The following is a 15,611-nucleotide window of genomic DNA, read 5'->3' as shown; positions in this document are numbered from 1 at the left end:
GGCAAGAAAAGCCGCAGTGTTTGCTGCTCAGGGCTGGACAAATTGGATATAAATTAAATTCATTTATTCCCAATGCATGGCTAGCCTTTGTTCCTTGGTTTGAAGAAACACACGTTGATGTTCATACCGACTTTGTTCAAGACAGGACTCTTCTGATGCCCAAATGTGCCAGCTAACTAAAGCAGAAGGGGAAAGAAAGGGCCAAAGAAAGCAAAAGAGAAGGCCATTGTACAAATATTCAAACTGAAAAAAATAATGGTTTAAGAAGAAAAGGCAGGGTGTGATGACTCATGGGCCTTGTAGTCCCGTTCCTAGTACTATTGTGGCAGACGAAGAGGAAAACATGGGATTTCCACCGGTTCAGCCAGAATCGGAGCCCCTGCACCTGGAGGATGTTTGCCCTCAAGAAGTCAGCCAAACAAGCCTTGGGCAGAATTCTCCCCCGTTTTCCCGAAAAGACAATTATAATAGAGATAGAGGAGCTAGGGAGGCTAATCGCCGGAGTCTCAGAATCGCAGCCAAACAATTGGCAGATTAGGTCTGCTTCCCTTGGGAAATTCTAAGGAGTCATGCATCTGGACGGAGTTGAGTTTCACTTCTCGTTCTCCAGGGAAAGGGTTCTTCTGGCGGGAAACGAGACCCTATTTAGGTGTTTTGCCGCAAAGGAAACCTTGCGGAGTCAATTCGTCAGCTTGAGGAGTGGGATCGTGTGTGGACTTAGTAATCCCAGTTCCTTGTTTCCCGGACCAAGTTCCAAGCCTGCCTTGTTTCACGTTTGACCGCGGACCTCGCCACGGACCTTGTTCTTGCTTCTTGTTTGCCTCGTATCAAGTCTTGTTTTGCCAAGAATCTAGTTTGTTCTCCAGCCTTGTTGTCAAGCTTCAATGGACTAAAAGACCTTGTCATCTCCCCACACTATTGCTTGGCAAAATGTGTGTTTCGGTTAATGGATTATAACTTTGGACTCTAATATCACATATTGGACATTATTTTCCTGGACTATATTTGACCTTTCCTGAAAGGTCTACTTCTGAACTATATTCTTCACTTGTTTTTATTGACTTTATATATTCCTTTAATAAAGATATTAGATAGAATCTGGCCTCTGCGCATGGTTATTGGTGTTCTGTAGCCTGGGTCTTGACACAGGGTGACCAAATACTTTTACTATTCTGAGAAATTTGCAGATAGATTTTGCAGAATAAGAAGAGGACATTATTTCAGCAGCAAATCTGTCTATTACCTGTCTATTTAGCTATCTTTTTTATGCTTTCTCTATCATAGTCCATCTATAGTTGGCTTTCTGTATCCACAGAATTGGCACCCATGGATTCTACCATTTATAGCTTGGAAATAATAAAAAAAATATCCAAAAAGTAAACGTTGGGTTTTTTTTTCCGTATTTGATATAAAGCAGTGGTTCCCAATTTTTTTTTTTTAACCAGGGACCACTCTCCAACATTAGTACCAAAAGGATTACAAATCAGTTTTTGATCAACTTTAGATTCGGTTTGGTTATCTGGGATGCTGATTCAGAAAATTGCACTGGATAGACAACATCAGTTCTCTACATTGACACAGAACATATGCCATCCAGTAGTCGCTATCTGCATGCCCACAAAAAACCGTATTTAATTATCTAAAGTCTATCCAATGCAATTTTCTGAATCAGCACCCTAAATCACCCCAGGAACAGGAATTAAAAACAAAGACACCCCTACTTCCAGGCACCACATAGAACGGCTCCATTCAGGGGGAGAGAGGAGGAGGAGAAGCGGCAGTCAGGAGCCTGTTGTCTCATAGTTCATGGATAGTCACCCTCTCCCCTACAATATCCCGTTGCCTTAAAACTATAAGAGGGGATTCGCTCTTGTTGCAATGGTGTAGTAACAGTGGGGTTGTGGACCATTTAGTTCTTGAGGACCACTGTTATAAAGGACCACTGTTATCCATTTTCCTATGCCATTGCATATAATGGGAATTGAGCACCCATGGATTTGAAACTTCACAGGAAATCAAAGACTCTATCACCTGTCAGTTTGACATCCTTTTAACTGCCATGGCTCAATTTTTTGGAATCATGGTAGTTGGGAGTTTGAAGAGGCCCCAGCACCTAAAGGCTTTGTAAGACTATTACTCATGATATTATGACTTGGATAACTACTTTCAAATTTTCCCTTTACAACTTTTCTCATCCCATTATGAACCAGAATATACATTAGCTGCACTCCTGGTCTTCAATCATTTTGCCCTGTGTTTAAACAGCTGCCAGGTTTCACTCCCTTGTGGCTGTTTCGGTGAGGAGTGAGTCACTATGTCTGTATGTTTCTCTCTCTCCCCTCTCCCCACCCTCCACCGTGTGTGTGTGTGTGTGTGTGTGTGTGTGTGTGCGCGCGGGTGTGTACACACAGTAGATATTAACCCTTTGGGGTCCTTGTTCAGAGTGAACCTTGGATGCATCAGATTGCTTTTAAGAAAGAGCAAGATTTTATTCTGGAACAGCATTTATAGAAGACCATATTTTGGGGAAACTAGATATTCCTAAAGAGATGTTCTCCTGAAATTTTGTTACTTGCATTTTCCCCTCTTTTGTGGGTTTGTGTGTGTGTGTGTGTGTGTCAGGAGCGACTTGAGAAACTGCAAGTCGCTTCTGGTGTGAGAGAATTGGCTGTCTGCAAGGACATTGCCCAGGGGACGCCTGGATGTTTTGATGTTTTTATCATCCTTATGGGAGGCTTCTCTCATGTCCCTGCATGGAGCTGGAGCTGATAGAGGGAGCTCATCCGTGCTCTCCCCGGGTGGGATTCGAACTTGGCAGCTTTCAGATCAGCAACCCAACCTTCAAGTCACAAGGCTTTAATCCACTATGCCACCGGGGGCACCAACAAGATTAATAATGAACATGGACATTATTCTCATAAGGGCTTTAAAATAATTTGTGCAAAACATTTGGGAACAAAACATCCAATAGCAGTGCTATTGGAATCTGCAGTACTGATTGGAGTGAACTGAAAAGTATTTTTCCGTGTGCTGCAAAGAAGCCAATGGGACCAGGAATGGGAAAGAAAACTGAATTAATTTGCATGCTTACTGTTCCACCATTTCTAATGCCATGGTGCTTGAAGTGCTCCCCTTATGTATAACTGAGTGCGCTTTTTTGGATGCTGTTGATAAGAAATCCAACATTTGTCTTTGATGCAAGACAAAAGAGACAGTGTGTCTTTTGTGGTGGTCCTGTGCCTCTGACCTCGGTGGATGTGGAGGCCTGACTATACACTTCAATGCATGGCTGCAATGGTAAAAGAGTGGAAGCAAAGGAAAATATATTAGTGTAAACTTTGATAGTATAATATGAATTGTGATTAGGGCCTTCAGGTTAGTGGGCTGTTTATTCCACTCTGGGTTTTAGTCCGATCTTTAAAGGAGCGAGCCAAAGGGCTAGACTCTATCGGCAAAATATATTCAGCACTTTGGATAGCTCAAAAACAACTTGAGCTATCCAAACAAGCAATCTAAGTCGCTCTGGCAAGATGGTGGCGGGATATAAATAAAGCATTGTTTTTATTCTCCATTTTACAGCCATAGCAAGAGGAGATGACATACATTTAAGATCCACGGCCATGGATGCATCTAGAATGAGTGCAGTTTGACACCATTTTAACTGCCATGCCTGAATGTATAGAATCCTGGGAGCTGTATATTTGCAAGGTCCTTAGCCCTCTCTGCCAGAGTGCCAGTGCCTCCCCAAATGATAAATCTCATGAACCTATAGCATTTTACAGTGATGTCAAACAGCATTAATTCTACAGTGTCGATGCACTCCATGCTGATTCTCGCTCTCGGCGCACAGCCATAAGATATGTAGTGGGCTGTATAATAGTAGGAAGCGGTTCCTAAAATAGGTTTCTGCATGCCAACAAATAAAGAGTTGTGAGAGGCTGTCTGATACCAGGGAAAGCAGCGTCTGTCTCATCCTTTCTCTGGGATGGCATTTATGGGATGGCGACAGACCACAATTATCAGGCAGGCAGGGCGGCTGCATTTTGAATCTCTCTCTCTCTCTCTCTCTCTCTCTCTCTCTCGCTGTGTTTTACGGGAGACTCCTTGGCTCTGCCTTGCTGACTCAGACTTATTTATTTCATCTCCTGCTTCAAGCCAACTCAGGTCATGTGAATTATTTAGTAGGGCATTTTTTTTTCAGATCCGTGGGATGGTTAGGAAAGGAGACTTAGCAGCAATGTGGGACTCCATACCTGGGATTTTTTTTATAAAAAAAAATCAATGTGGTCATTACTAATAGTCAGCATGGATTTATTTAAAACAAGTCATGCCAGACTAATTTGATCTCTTTTTTATAGTTACTAGCTATGTAGATGCAGGGAATGACATGACTGTAGTACAGGGGTCCTCAAACTTTTTGAGCAGAGGACCGGTCTACAATCCTTCAGACTGTTGAGGGGCCAAATTATCATTTGGGGGGGGAAAACGAACAAATTCCTATGAACACTGCACATATCTTATTTGTAGTGCAAAACAACAACAACAACAATGAAAAAATAATACAATATTTAAAAATGAAAATAATTTTAACCAACATAAACCTATCAGGATTTCAGTAGGAAGTGTGGGCCTGCTTCTGGCCAATTAGATAGTCAGGTTAATTAGGATTGTTGTTGTTGTTGTTGTTGTGTGCTTCAAGTCATTTCAGACTTTGGGTGAGCCTAAGTCCAAAATTATTTATTGATTCATTTACTACATTTATTTACTACATTTATATCCCACTCTTCTCACCCCAAAGGGAACTCAGAGCAGCTGTATGTACATACAATATATTATTAGCATAGCACAATATTAGCATTATACTATATTGAACTATACCACTATACTGTAATATTATATGTAATATATAACATATAATTAATATTATTATATGGTATTATTGTTAGTATTATATTGTATAAAATGATAATATTCTTATCAATATTATATGTATATACAATATATTATATTATTAAAACTGATATAAAAATATTATATTATAAATGAGGGCCCCTGCTGTAGTATATCTGGGTTTCAGAAAGGCTTTCAACAAGGTCCCCCATGACCTTCTGGCAAACAAGGTAGTTCAATGTGAGCTAGACAAAACTACCATTAGGTGGATCTGTAATTGGCTAAGCAAACGAACCCAACAGGTGCTCACCAATGCTTCTTTTTCATCCTGGAAAGAAGTGCCGAGTGGAGTGCCATAAGCAGGGTTCCATTCTGGGCTCAGTTCTGTTCCACATCTTTATTAATGGCTTAGATGAAGGGTTAGAAGGCATGATCATCAAGTTTGCAGATGACACCAAATTGGGAAGGATAGCTGATACTCCAGAAGACAGGAGCAGAATTCAAAACGATCTTAACAGATTAGAGAGATGATTGGTCAAAACTAACACAATGAAGTTCAACAGGGACAAATGCAAGCTACTCCACTTAGGCAGAAAAAAAATGAAATGCAAAGATACAGAATGGGGGACGATGCCGAGCTCAACAGCAGGAGGTGGGAAAAAGATCTTGGAGTCCTTGAGGACAGGAAGGTGAACATGAGCCAGCAATGTGATGCGGCAGCAAAAAAAGCCAATGGGATTTTGGCCTGCATAAACAGGAGTCTAATGTCTAGATCAAGGGAAGTCCTGCTCCCCCTCTATTCTGCCTTGGTCAGACCACTCCTGGAATACTGTATCCAATTCTGGGCACCGCAGTTGAAGGGAGATGTTGACAAGATGGAAAGTGTCCAGAGGGCGACTCAAATGATCAAGGGTCTGGAGAACAAGCCCTATGAGGAATGGCTTAAAGAGCTGGGCATGTTTAGCCTGCAGAAGAGAAGGCTGAGAAGAGACCTGATGAGGGCCATGGATCAAGATGTGAGGGGAAGGAAGTCATAGGGAGGAAGGAGCAAGCTTGTTTTCTGCCTCCCTGGAGACTAGGACGCAACGGAGCAATGGCTTCAAACTACAGGAAAGGAGATTCCACCTGAACATGAGGAAGAACTTCCTGACTGTGTGAGAGAGCTGTTCAGCAGTGGAACTCTCTGCCCCGGAGTGTGGTGGAGGTTCCTTCTCTGGAGGCTTTGAAACAGAGGCTGGATGGCCATCTGTTGGAAGTGCTTTGAATGCAATTATCCTGCTTTTGGCAGGATGGGGTTATTCTGCCAAATAATATTTTCTAATATTTTTCTGGCACTAATATTTTCTCTCCTTTTCTCTTCCTTCCCTTCTTCCCATTCCCTCCACCTTTCTTTTTTCCTCCTCCTTCTTGTCCACAACCCCTTTCTCTTCTCATCCCTCCATCCTCTCCTTCTCTCCTGCATTTCCTTTCTCTCCTTCCTTCCTCTCCCTCTTCTTCCTTCCCCCAATTTCATTCTCTTCTCATCCTTCTATCTTGTTTGCGCCTTTCTCTTCTTCTTTCTTTTCCCTCCATCCCCCTCCCCTTTCTCCCCTTCTTCTCCTCCTCTTTGCCTTCTTTCCTTCCTCCTCCACCTTCCTTTTCCCTCCATTTTCCTTTTTCTCTCCTTCTTCCCCTTTTCTTCTCTCATATCCTCCTCTGCTTCCCATCCCCCTTTCCTCCTTCTCTCTCCTTCCCACCACCTTCTCTTCTTCTCCCTCCTCCTTCCCTCTTTCTCCCCATTCTCTTTCTTCCTCCTTCTATCTTCTCTCCTTTCCTGTTCCCTCCATCTTCCCTCCCCCTCCCCTTCCCTCTTCCCATTCTCATTCTCTCTCCCCCTCCCCTCCCCTTGCAGGAGGCGCCGGGGGCGTGGCCTGCCCCTCCGGGGGCGTGTCCTCCCGCCGCGCTCGCCCCGCCCCCCGCCCGCCAGGCCCCGCCCCCTCGGCCTCCATGGGTCGGAAGCGCTGCTGCGGCGGCGGCGGCAGCAGCGGCGGCGGGTCGGGCTCCTCCAAGATGGCGGCGGGTTGCTGCGGGGTGAAGAAGCAGAAGCTCTCCAGCTCGCCGCCGTCGGGCTCGGCCGGGGGCGGGGCCGGGGCCGGCGGAGCGGGGTCGCGCTGCTCGGGGGAGCCGGCGCCGCGCCTCAACGGCCTGGCGGGGGGCTCCCCCGGGTGCGCGCTGGCCGGGCCCTCTCCTCCGCCCGGCTGCGGGGCCCCGGCCTCGGCCTCCTCCGCCGCCGCCGCTTCCGCCGCCTCTTCTTCCGCCGCCGCGCTGCTCGCCTCGCCCGGGGCCGGGTGCCGGAAGATGGTGGTGTCGGCCGAGATGTGCTGCTTCTGCTTCGACGTGCTCTACTGCCACCTCTACGGCTACCAGCCTCCGAGGAGCCCCCGCTTCACCAACGAGCCCTAGTGAGTAGGCCTCAGGGAAGGGCCCGGACGGGCCGCGCCGAGGGACACGCTTCCCCCGCCCGCACCGAAACGCGCCCTCGCCCTCCCTCTCGCTCCTCACAAAGGGGCCTCTCTGGCCTTCGCCATTCCATCCAGCCCTTTCCTCATACATTCCCATTGTATTCAGCCCTCTCAGTCCCCTCAGGGTGGATGGAGTCCCTTCAGGAAGCCATGGCACGGTTTCATTACTGTTATTGTTAGTGTTGGCGTTTCCATTCATTCACCCTCCCCTACAATCTGGTATTGGGGGGCTCTTTGAAACCCTCTCTCCTGCCTCTTCCTCACATATTTATATTATTATTGGTGTTGGTGAGGGGCAATTGAGTCCCCTCAGGAAGCCATGGCACGGTTTCATTACTATTATTATTAGTGTTGGTGATTCCATTCAGTAACCCCCTTTAAAGCCTGATATTGGGGATTATTATTATTATTATTATTATTATTATTATTATTATTATTGGGGAGCTCAATTGAGGGGCAATTGAGTCCCATCAGGAAACTATGGCACTGTTCCATTATTATTATTATTATTATTCGTGTTGGTGATTCCATTCATTCACCCCCTCCCTGAAATCTGGTATTGGGGGGCTCTTTGAAACACTCTCTCCTGCCTCTTCCTCACTTATTATTATTATTATTATTATTATCATTACTATCATCATCAGTGTTGGTGAGGGGCAATTGAGTCCTTCCAGGAAGCCATGGCATGATTTTGGTGTGTGTTTCTGTGTTTGGGAAGGGGGGTTCCCTACAAAGAGTGACCTCAAATTAACAGTTTTGTTCATCATCCCTAAGACCTGATATTGGCTGACTCAATTGAGGGGCGATTGAGTCCCTTCAGGAAGCCATGGCACAATTTCATTATTATTATAATTATTATTAGTGTTGGTGATTCCATTCATTCACACACACAAACACCCAAACCTGGTATTGGGGGGCTCTTTGAAACCCGCCTCTTTCTTTATTACTATTATTAGTGTTGCTGAGGGGCAATTGAGTCCCTTCAGGAAGCCGTGGCACAGTTTCATTACTAATATTATTAGTGTTGAACTGTTGGTGATTCCATTAATTCATCCACTCCCCCCCCCCCCAACCTGGTATTGGGGGGTTCTTTGCAAAGCCTCTCTTTTTCCTCATTATTATTAGTGTTGCTGAGGGACAGTTGAGTCCCTTCAGGAAGCTATGGCATGATTTTGGTGTGTGTTTCTGTGTTTGGGAAGGGGGGGGGGGGTTCCCTACAGAGTGACCTCTAATTAACAGTTTCATTCATCCCCCTAAAACCTGATATTGGGGAGCTCAATTGAGGGGCAATTGAGTCCCTTCAGAAAGCCATAACATGATTTTGGCGTGTGTGTTTTTTCGAAGGGGGGGTCCCTACAAAGAGTGACCTCTAATTAACAGTTTCATTCATCACCCCTAAAACCTGATATTGGGGGACTCAATTGAGGGGCAGTTGAGTCTCTTCAGAAAGCCATATCACAATTTCATCATCAACATCATTAGTGTTGGTGATTCCATTCATTCATTCCTCCCTAAAACCTGATTTAAGGGGTGTCTTTGAAATCCTCTCTCCTGCCTTTTTATTATTATCATTACTGTTGATGAAGGGCAGTTGAGTCCTTCAGGAATCCATGGCATGATTTTCGTGTGTGTGTTTGAGAAAGGGAATTCCCTACAAAGAGTGACCTCTAATTAACACTTTCATTAATCCCCCCTAAAGCCTTATATTGGGGGACTCAACTGAGAGGCAGTTGAGTCCCTTAAGGAAGCCATGGCAGGTTGTTGTTGTTGGTGGTGGTGGTGGTGGTGGTGGTGTTTCCATTAATTCATCCCCTAAAACTTGATATTTGGGGGTCTCTTTGAAACCCTCTCTCCTGCCTCTTCCTCATATATTTCATTATTATTATTAGTGTTGACGAGGGACAATTGAGTCTCTTCAGGAAGCCATGGCATAATTGGGGGAGGGAGGAGGAGGGGGTTCCCTACAAGGAGTGATCTCTAGTTAATAATACCATTCATTCTTCCCCCCTACAGCCTGATGTTGGGGGGATATTTGAAACCCTCTCTCCTGCCTCTTCCTCACATACTTCACATATTTCATTATTATTATTATTATTATTGTCAGTGAGAGACCATAGAGTTCCTTCAAGAAGTCATGGAATAAGATTTTTTTGGGGGGTGGGGGGTTGGAGGTGTCCTCCAAAGATTGAGTAACTAACCCCCCCTTTGAAAACCTGATATTGGGGGGCTCTTTGACACCCTTTCTCCTACCCTTTCCTTATATATTTCATTGTTGTTGTTATTGTTATTACTGGGGGGTCCCTACAAAGAATGACCTCTAATTAACAATTTCATTCAACCCCCCCCCCCTCCCTAAAGCCTGATATATGGCGGTCTCTTTGAAACCCTTTCTCCTGCCTTTTCCTCACATAATTTTTAAGAAGATGATGATGATGATGATGATGATGATGATGAGTGTTGGTGAGGGGCCATGGAGTCTTTTCAGGAAGCCCTGGGATAATGTCTGTGTGTTTGACGGTAGGGGCAGGGGGGTTCTTAGAAAGAGTGACCTTTAATTAACAGTTTCATCCATCCCCCCTAAAACCTGCTAAATGGGGAGGGGGGCTCTAGGAAACCTGATTCCCTTTTCTTCTCATACTTCACTTCATTTCTGTTTATCTTGAATGGTTGCAGTGTGGGTTAAGAAGCATGGAGTCCTATCAAGAAGCCAGTACTGAGACCCTCCTGTGTGTTTTGGGGGAGCTACCAAGAGTGACCTCTAATAATTTCATTCATTCATCCCCTCTGAAACTTGATTTTGGGAGCTCTTTGAAACCCTACTTCTCTTTTCCTCACATCCTTTGTTTCATTTTATTAAGCCTTAATTATCTTGAATGGTGGTAGTGTGGATGAGGGGACATGAAGTCCATTCAGGAAACCATGGAATGGTTTTTGTTTGTTTCGTTTGTTTGGCGAGGTTCCTACAAAGTGTGACCTCTCATTAATAATTTCATTAATCCCCATCTTTACAAAACCTGATATTGAGGGGTTCTTTGAAATCCTGTCTCTTGCCTTTTCATGCCATATTTTGTTGTTGCTGTTATTATTATTATTATTATTATTATTATTATTATTATTATTATTATTATTATTGATGGTGGTGGTGAGGAGAAGTCATGGAGTCCCTTCAGGAAGGCATGGAATAATAATTTTTGTGTGTTTTGTGGGAAAGTCTCTACAAAGTTCCCCCTTTAAAAACATGATATTCAGGGGGCCTCTTTGAACCCCCTATCATTTTTCTCACTTATTTTACTTTGGTTTATTAATCTTTATTATATTGAAAGGTGGCAGTGTGGGTTAACAGGCATGGAGTCCCATCAGGAAGCCAGGACTAAGGCCCTTGTTTGAGGTTTTTTTTTTTTTTTTTTGGGAAGAGTACAAAGTATGATTTCTAGTTAGTCCCCCTCTTTTAAAAAACTGGAATTGGAGTCTTTTTGAAGCACCCCTCCTGCCTTTTATTTCCCTTTTATTAACCCTAATCAATATTAAATGGTGGCAGTGTTGGTGAGGATTCATGGAGACCTTTTAGGAAGACAGAAATGGTTCATGGACTATTTATGTGTTTTTGTTTGTTTGGGGGATCTCTACAAAGTTTGGTATTTAATTAATGCCTCTGCTAAAAGAATTTGTTTGTGGGGGTTATTTAAAAATACCCCTCCTGCATTTTCCCCTTATATTTCCATTCTGATCATCTTTATTAATGTTGAATGGTGTCAGTGTGGGTGAAAAGGCATGTACGATTTTTAATGTGTTGAAGGAGATCCCTACAAAGTGTGACCTTTAATCAATAAGTTCATTAATCCCTCCTTTTGACCCCCCCTATTTTGTTTCATAACCCTTATATATGTTGAATGGTGGCAATGTTGGTGCAGGTGAATGGAGTCCCTTCAGGAAGCCAAGAATAAGGTGTTTTTGGAAGGGGCTATGAAGTGTGACTTCTAATTAACAGTTCAGTGTTTATGAAATTTCCAATTTACTTATTCGCTTATTTATTTTATTAATTTATATCCCACCTTTCTCCCAATAAGATTTATGCTGAATGTTGAATGGTTGCAATTTGAGTGAGAATGCAGAAACCCAGGAATAAGGCCATTAGATGTATGTGTTTTCTAAATTCAGAGTAAAAACAGTTGTTGCGACTGGAAATGGTATTGGTTTTTCAGTCATTCACCAAGTGCCAGCAAAGTGTATTTTGTTAGGAATACTTGAAGCTTTTTTCTCAAAATGATTCAAAATATCCTGCTCCCCAAGGACTCTCCAAGTCATAAATGCACATTTAATCCAAGAGCAATTGCTTTCTCTCTGTGGCTGAATCCTGCCACTAAGAAAGCACTATCCAGTACCTCCCCTCTATTTTTAAGAGTGGTTTCCCCCTCCTAACTACTTTTATTGACTTTTCTCATCTCCTGACCACCTTTGTTGGAAACCTTTACTATATTGACCAGCTCTGTTGGAACCAACCATGTGTTTTCCATCCCTAAAATTAACTTTCTTTGACATACACATGCCTTTGCTCATGCACACAATGCACAGGCGATCTGCCCCCGCAGTCTCTTTTGCCCCATAAAAGCACTGCACATGGTGACCTGTGTTTACCTTCTCTGTTGGTAACCTCTTTCTCCATTTTGTCTCCATTGTGTGGTCACCCAGCCTGTGTTTTCTAGCTGACCGAGGACCCAGGCCAGGTTTTCTTCCTCCAATTATCCCCAGTTATTCTGCAGTGGCAGCCATGGCTCTCTCTTTCAAAGCAACATGCTTCATCTAGAGAACTATCTTTTTGCTCTCTGTTTCCATAGAGTTGCACTGGAGTACCTAGAAATGCTAGAAAAGTGTTCTCTCTAGCCATTTTCTAGGTCCTCCAATATGATTCTATAGTATGCTTCTGCCAAAAGTCATTCACTTCAATAGGGTTCACTATTTATCTGTGGTTTCATGTTTCCAATCAAAGTCCAGGAACGTATCCCCTGCAGATATGAGAGTTGTAGTGTATGGGACACTGTAGTGAGTTTTTAAGGGGTGTCATGGGATAACTGTCGTCAGGTTGTCCATAACTAGTTGAGGTTGGTGCAGCAGCCTTAAATGATGAAAAGTACAAATCCGAAGAGGTACCACCTGGGTTCTATGTAATAGCTGGATTTAGAAGTACCTGCAGATTGTAGTTCTCGTCTTTAACCTGTTACACCTTTCTGCACAGGTTGAACATGCAATCTCCTTGAGAAGGCGAATCATTTATTGAAGAACTTCCATATGGCCTCCTTCAAGTACCTGTCTTGATTATAGGGAAAACCTAGATTTAGGCATCCAATGGAAAACGAGTGCCTAATTCAAAGTATTTTCAGACACCAGATTAATTTAGAATAGACATTTGTGGGTCTAGAATCAAGGGTGCATTTTTAATGCATACATCCCCATAGTCTGCAAAGTGGAACATGCATTTTCTGTAGGTGTCAGGGCTCCTTTTTGAAGAAAATCAACCACATATTGAAGAGATCTTTTGTGTGGTCTGGGTCCTTTTTGAAGACATTGTTTAAAACTCACCGAGCAGCGTCTTAAAATGCTTACCTTGTGTGTCTAGTTCTGAGAGACTAGTCTCCAGAGTCATAGTCCAGACACACAAACCACTCCAGCAGGCTGGCTTTCACTGGCTTTTTCTCTTCCAATACCAGAAAACTTGTAGACAAAACATGAAGTACATTTGAATTTTCCATTTCTGATTTTTGCACTTGTTGGAATGCATTGTTAAACATAATTAATGGTTGCTGAACCCCAAGAGCACTAAAATAACTGAAATTGTAAATTTCAGTGTGTTTGTCTCGAGCTGCAGTTTAGCTTTCATATGTTTACAAAGTATTTCTATTCAACTCTTAGCCTTTTGAAACCCTTTTGCTGGATTAATGAAACAACATAAATAAAGGTTAATGAAACAATTAATAATTCTTGTGCTCTACATTTCCCTTTTTTTTAATTTTTCTGATTTTTTTATCAATTTGGACACACACATTAGTCTTCTATCAAGGGAGGGAAAATGCACATCACAGACCCTATTTTGATAGCCTCTGAAACCCATTATATGTATATACATAGATATATTTGTCTATTAATTAATCCTCTGACTATATCAACAATAAAAGGCAAAATACAAGTATGCAAAGACACAATAAACATAAATCCCTATCCAAACACTCCTGTAATAGTTAGCTAAAATACATTTTGACGCTTAAATATTGATTAAATAATAAATTTGGTAAAATCGGATTAAATTAAATTACAAAATGATTTTAAGTAAATTCATCGCCTTGACAAGAGACCCCGTTTTGTGAGCTCTCTCTCGGGGCCAGCTTTTATAATAAATTTGGCTAAGCGGTGGACTGAATGTAGATTCTCCCCAGAAAGAAAATAGAACAGTATACATAAACAAGCATTTATGAGTTTTACTTTTATACTTTTTCTAGCCCTTGAGTACTGTGCTCAGGTCGAAACATACTGTGCTTTTTAAAATTAATAAAACAACCATCTTATGATCATCTTGAGATGTTCCTCCAATTCTTCTTTTGGATTACTTCAGATGTTTCCTAGTTTCAGCTTTTCCTAAAACCCCCTGCCAATACCCTAAAGTCCCTTCCATTTTATTTACCTTTTCTAAGTATGATATTCATGCAATTTTGCCCCCAGACCACACCAAAACAACCCCAGGCTTTGTCATTCTTTCCCATCATGGTTTTCCCTGCATTATTTTCCTCGTCCTTTTTCTTTGAAGGCCTAAATTCTTTTAAAATGTTCAACTGAAGTTTTAAGCAACTGCATTGCTTAATATTTAGGGATGGAAGGAAAAATGATTTGGTACTTGGAAATCTTATTTGGAAATGGGGAGATCAGTGCTTTCACTTCTCCCGTCACTGTTATTTTCTACCTTCAAGTCACATAGTAATAGTTTTCTTGGCAAGGTTTTTCAAGCGAGTTGCCTTTGCCTTCTTTTGAGGCTGAGATGGTGGAACATAGGGGCACCAAGGGGTTTCCATGGCCGAAAAAAGGAAATTTGAACCCTGGTCTCCAGGGTCCTAGTTCCTACACCAGTGCCCCCCTGGCTCTTATGATTCAAGGTGACGTATTCCTTGCTCTGGGAACTCCTCTCAGCCCTGTCATCACTCAAACCAGTGCCGCCTCCTGAGGATATGATCTCTCCAGTATCGTCTCTGCTTCAAGTAAGAATTGAAACAGATGGCCACTTGCCATGTGGCTTCCACTGTAAAGTATTCCCTCTGGCAGCTTCAACCCCAGTGACAGCTGGTCATTCGGAGGATCCAGTCAGATGGGACTCCTAAATATTACAGGGCCTTCAGTCTTCCTTGATTTTGGAATATCTATCGAACAATAAAAAGGCTGGCTTGCTATAACTCTCCATCCTTGGTTTCAGTTTCAATGAATCCTTAATCATAATCATAATATAACCCTTCATTCTTCCAAACACCACCTTTGTTTCAGTTTCATTGAATCCTTTCATATAATTATTACAACAATAACAACGACAGCAACATAATTCCCCATTCTTCCAAACACTGCCTTTGTTTCAATTTCAGTTAATCCTTTCTAATAATAATAATGCCCTCCGCTCCTTATGGCACGAGGCAGGGTACACTATGATTAAACAAAACACTGTTAAAACATATGTAACAAATGTATACAGTGTTCCCTCACTTACTGTGGGGGTTAGGTTCCAGGACCACCTGTAACAAGTGAAAATCCGTGAAGTAGGGACACTATATTTATTTTAATATTTATACATTATTTTAGTAGTTATACACTATTTTAAGTCTTTATCAACCAATCTTGTGTTGATAAATCACCTCCTTCTCCCGTTGCCACTTGGGCTCCTTTTATCTCCCTTTGGCTGCTTCTTCCTCCCTTCCTTAGGATGTAAATTGTAATTTTTTATGATTCATAATAGTCTTTTAGAGTTTATTGAAAACCCGCAAAACAGCGAATCCACGAAAAGTGAACCGCGAAGTAGTGAGGGAACACTGTACAGGTAAAATACAGATTAAAGTTTACTGATAAATTGCAGGTTAAAATTCACACGTTAAAATCAACTGGAAGTGATCTTACATTGTGTCTTAAATTCTGACAGCTCGTTTAGCTGTTGAATCTCTTCCAGCAGTCCTTCCACAGTGAAAAGATGTATCC

General features: G+C 42.5%; 1 protein-coding gene across 3 annotated transcripts in view; it reads left to right on the top strand.

The window, feature by feature from the left end:
• The window catches only part of ammecr1 (AMMECR nuclear protein 1), a 100,477-nt gene that overhangs the window by 11,323 nt on the left and 73,543 nt on the right, over positions 1–15,611 (top strand). For all 3 annotated transcript variants that reach the window (XR_010001073.1, XM_062964001.1, XM_062964002.1), the window contains exon 2: positions 6,782–7,331. Coding sequence is in view for 2 of the 3 variants with exons in the window: in XM_062964001.1 (XP_062820071.1) it covers positions 6,782–7,331 (550 nt within the window). In the remaining variant the exon portion in view is untranslated. The remainder of the gene's footprint in view (positions 1–6,781; positions 7,332–15,611) is intronic.

The sequence above is a fragment of the Anolis carolinensis genome, unplaced genomic scaffold (assembly GCF_035594765.1).
Source record: "Anolis carolinensis isolate JA03-04 unplaced genomic scaffold, rAnoCar3.1.pri scaffold_12, whole genome shotgun sequence".
Lineage (NCBI taxonomy): Eukaryota > Metazoa > Chordata > Lepidosauria > Squamata > Dactyloidae > Anolis > Anolis carolinensis.
The sequence above is the reverse complement of the archived record's forward strand: the minus strand, read 5'-3'. Positions and strand labels throughout refer to the sequence as shown.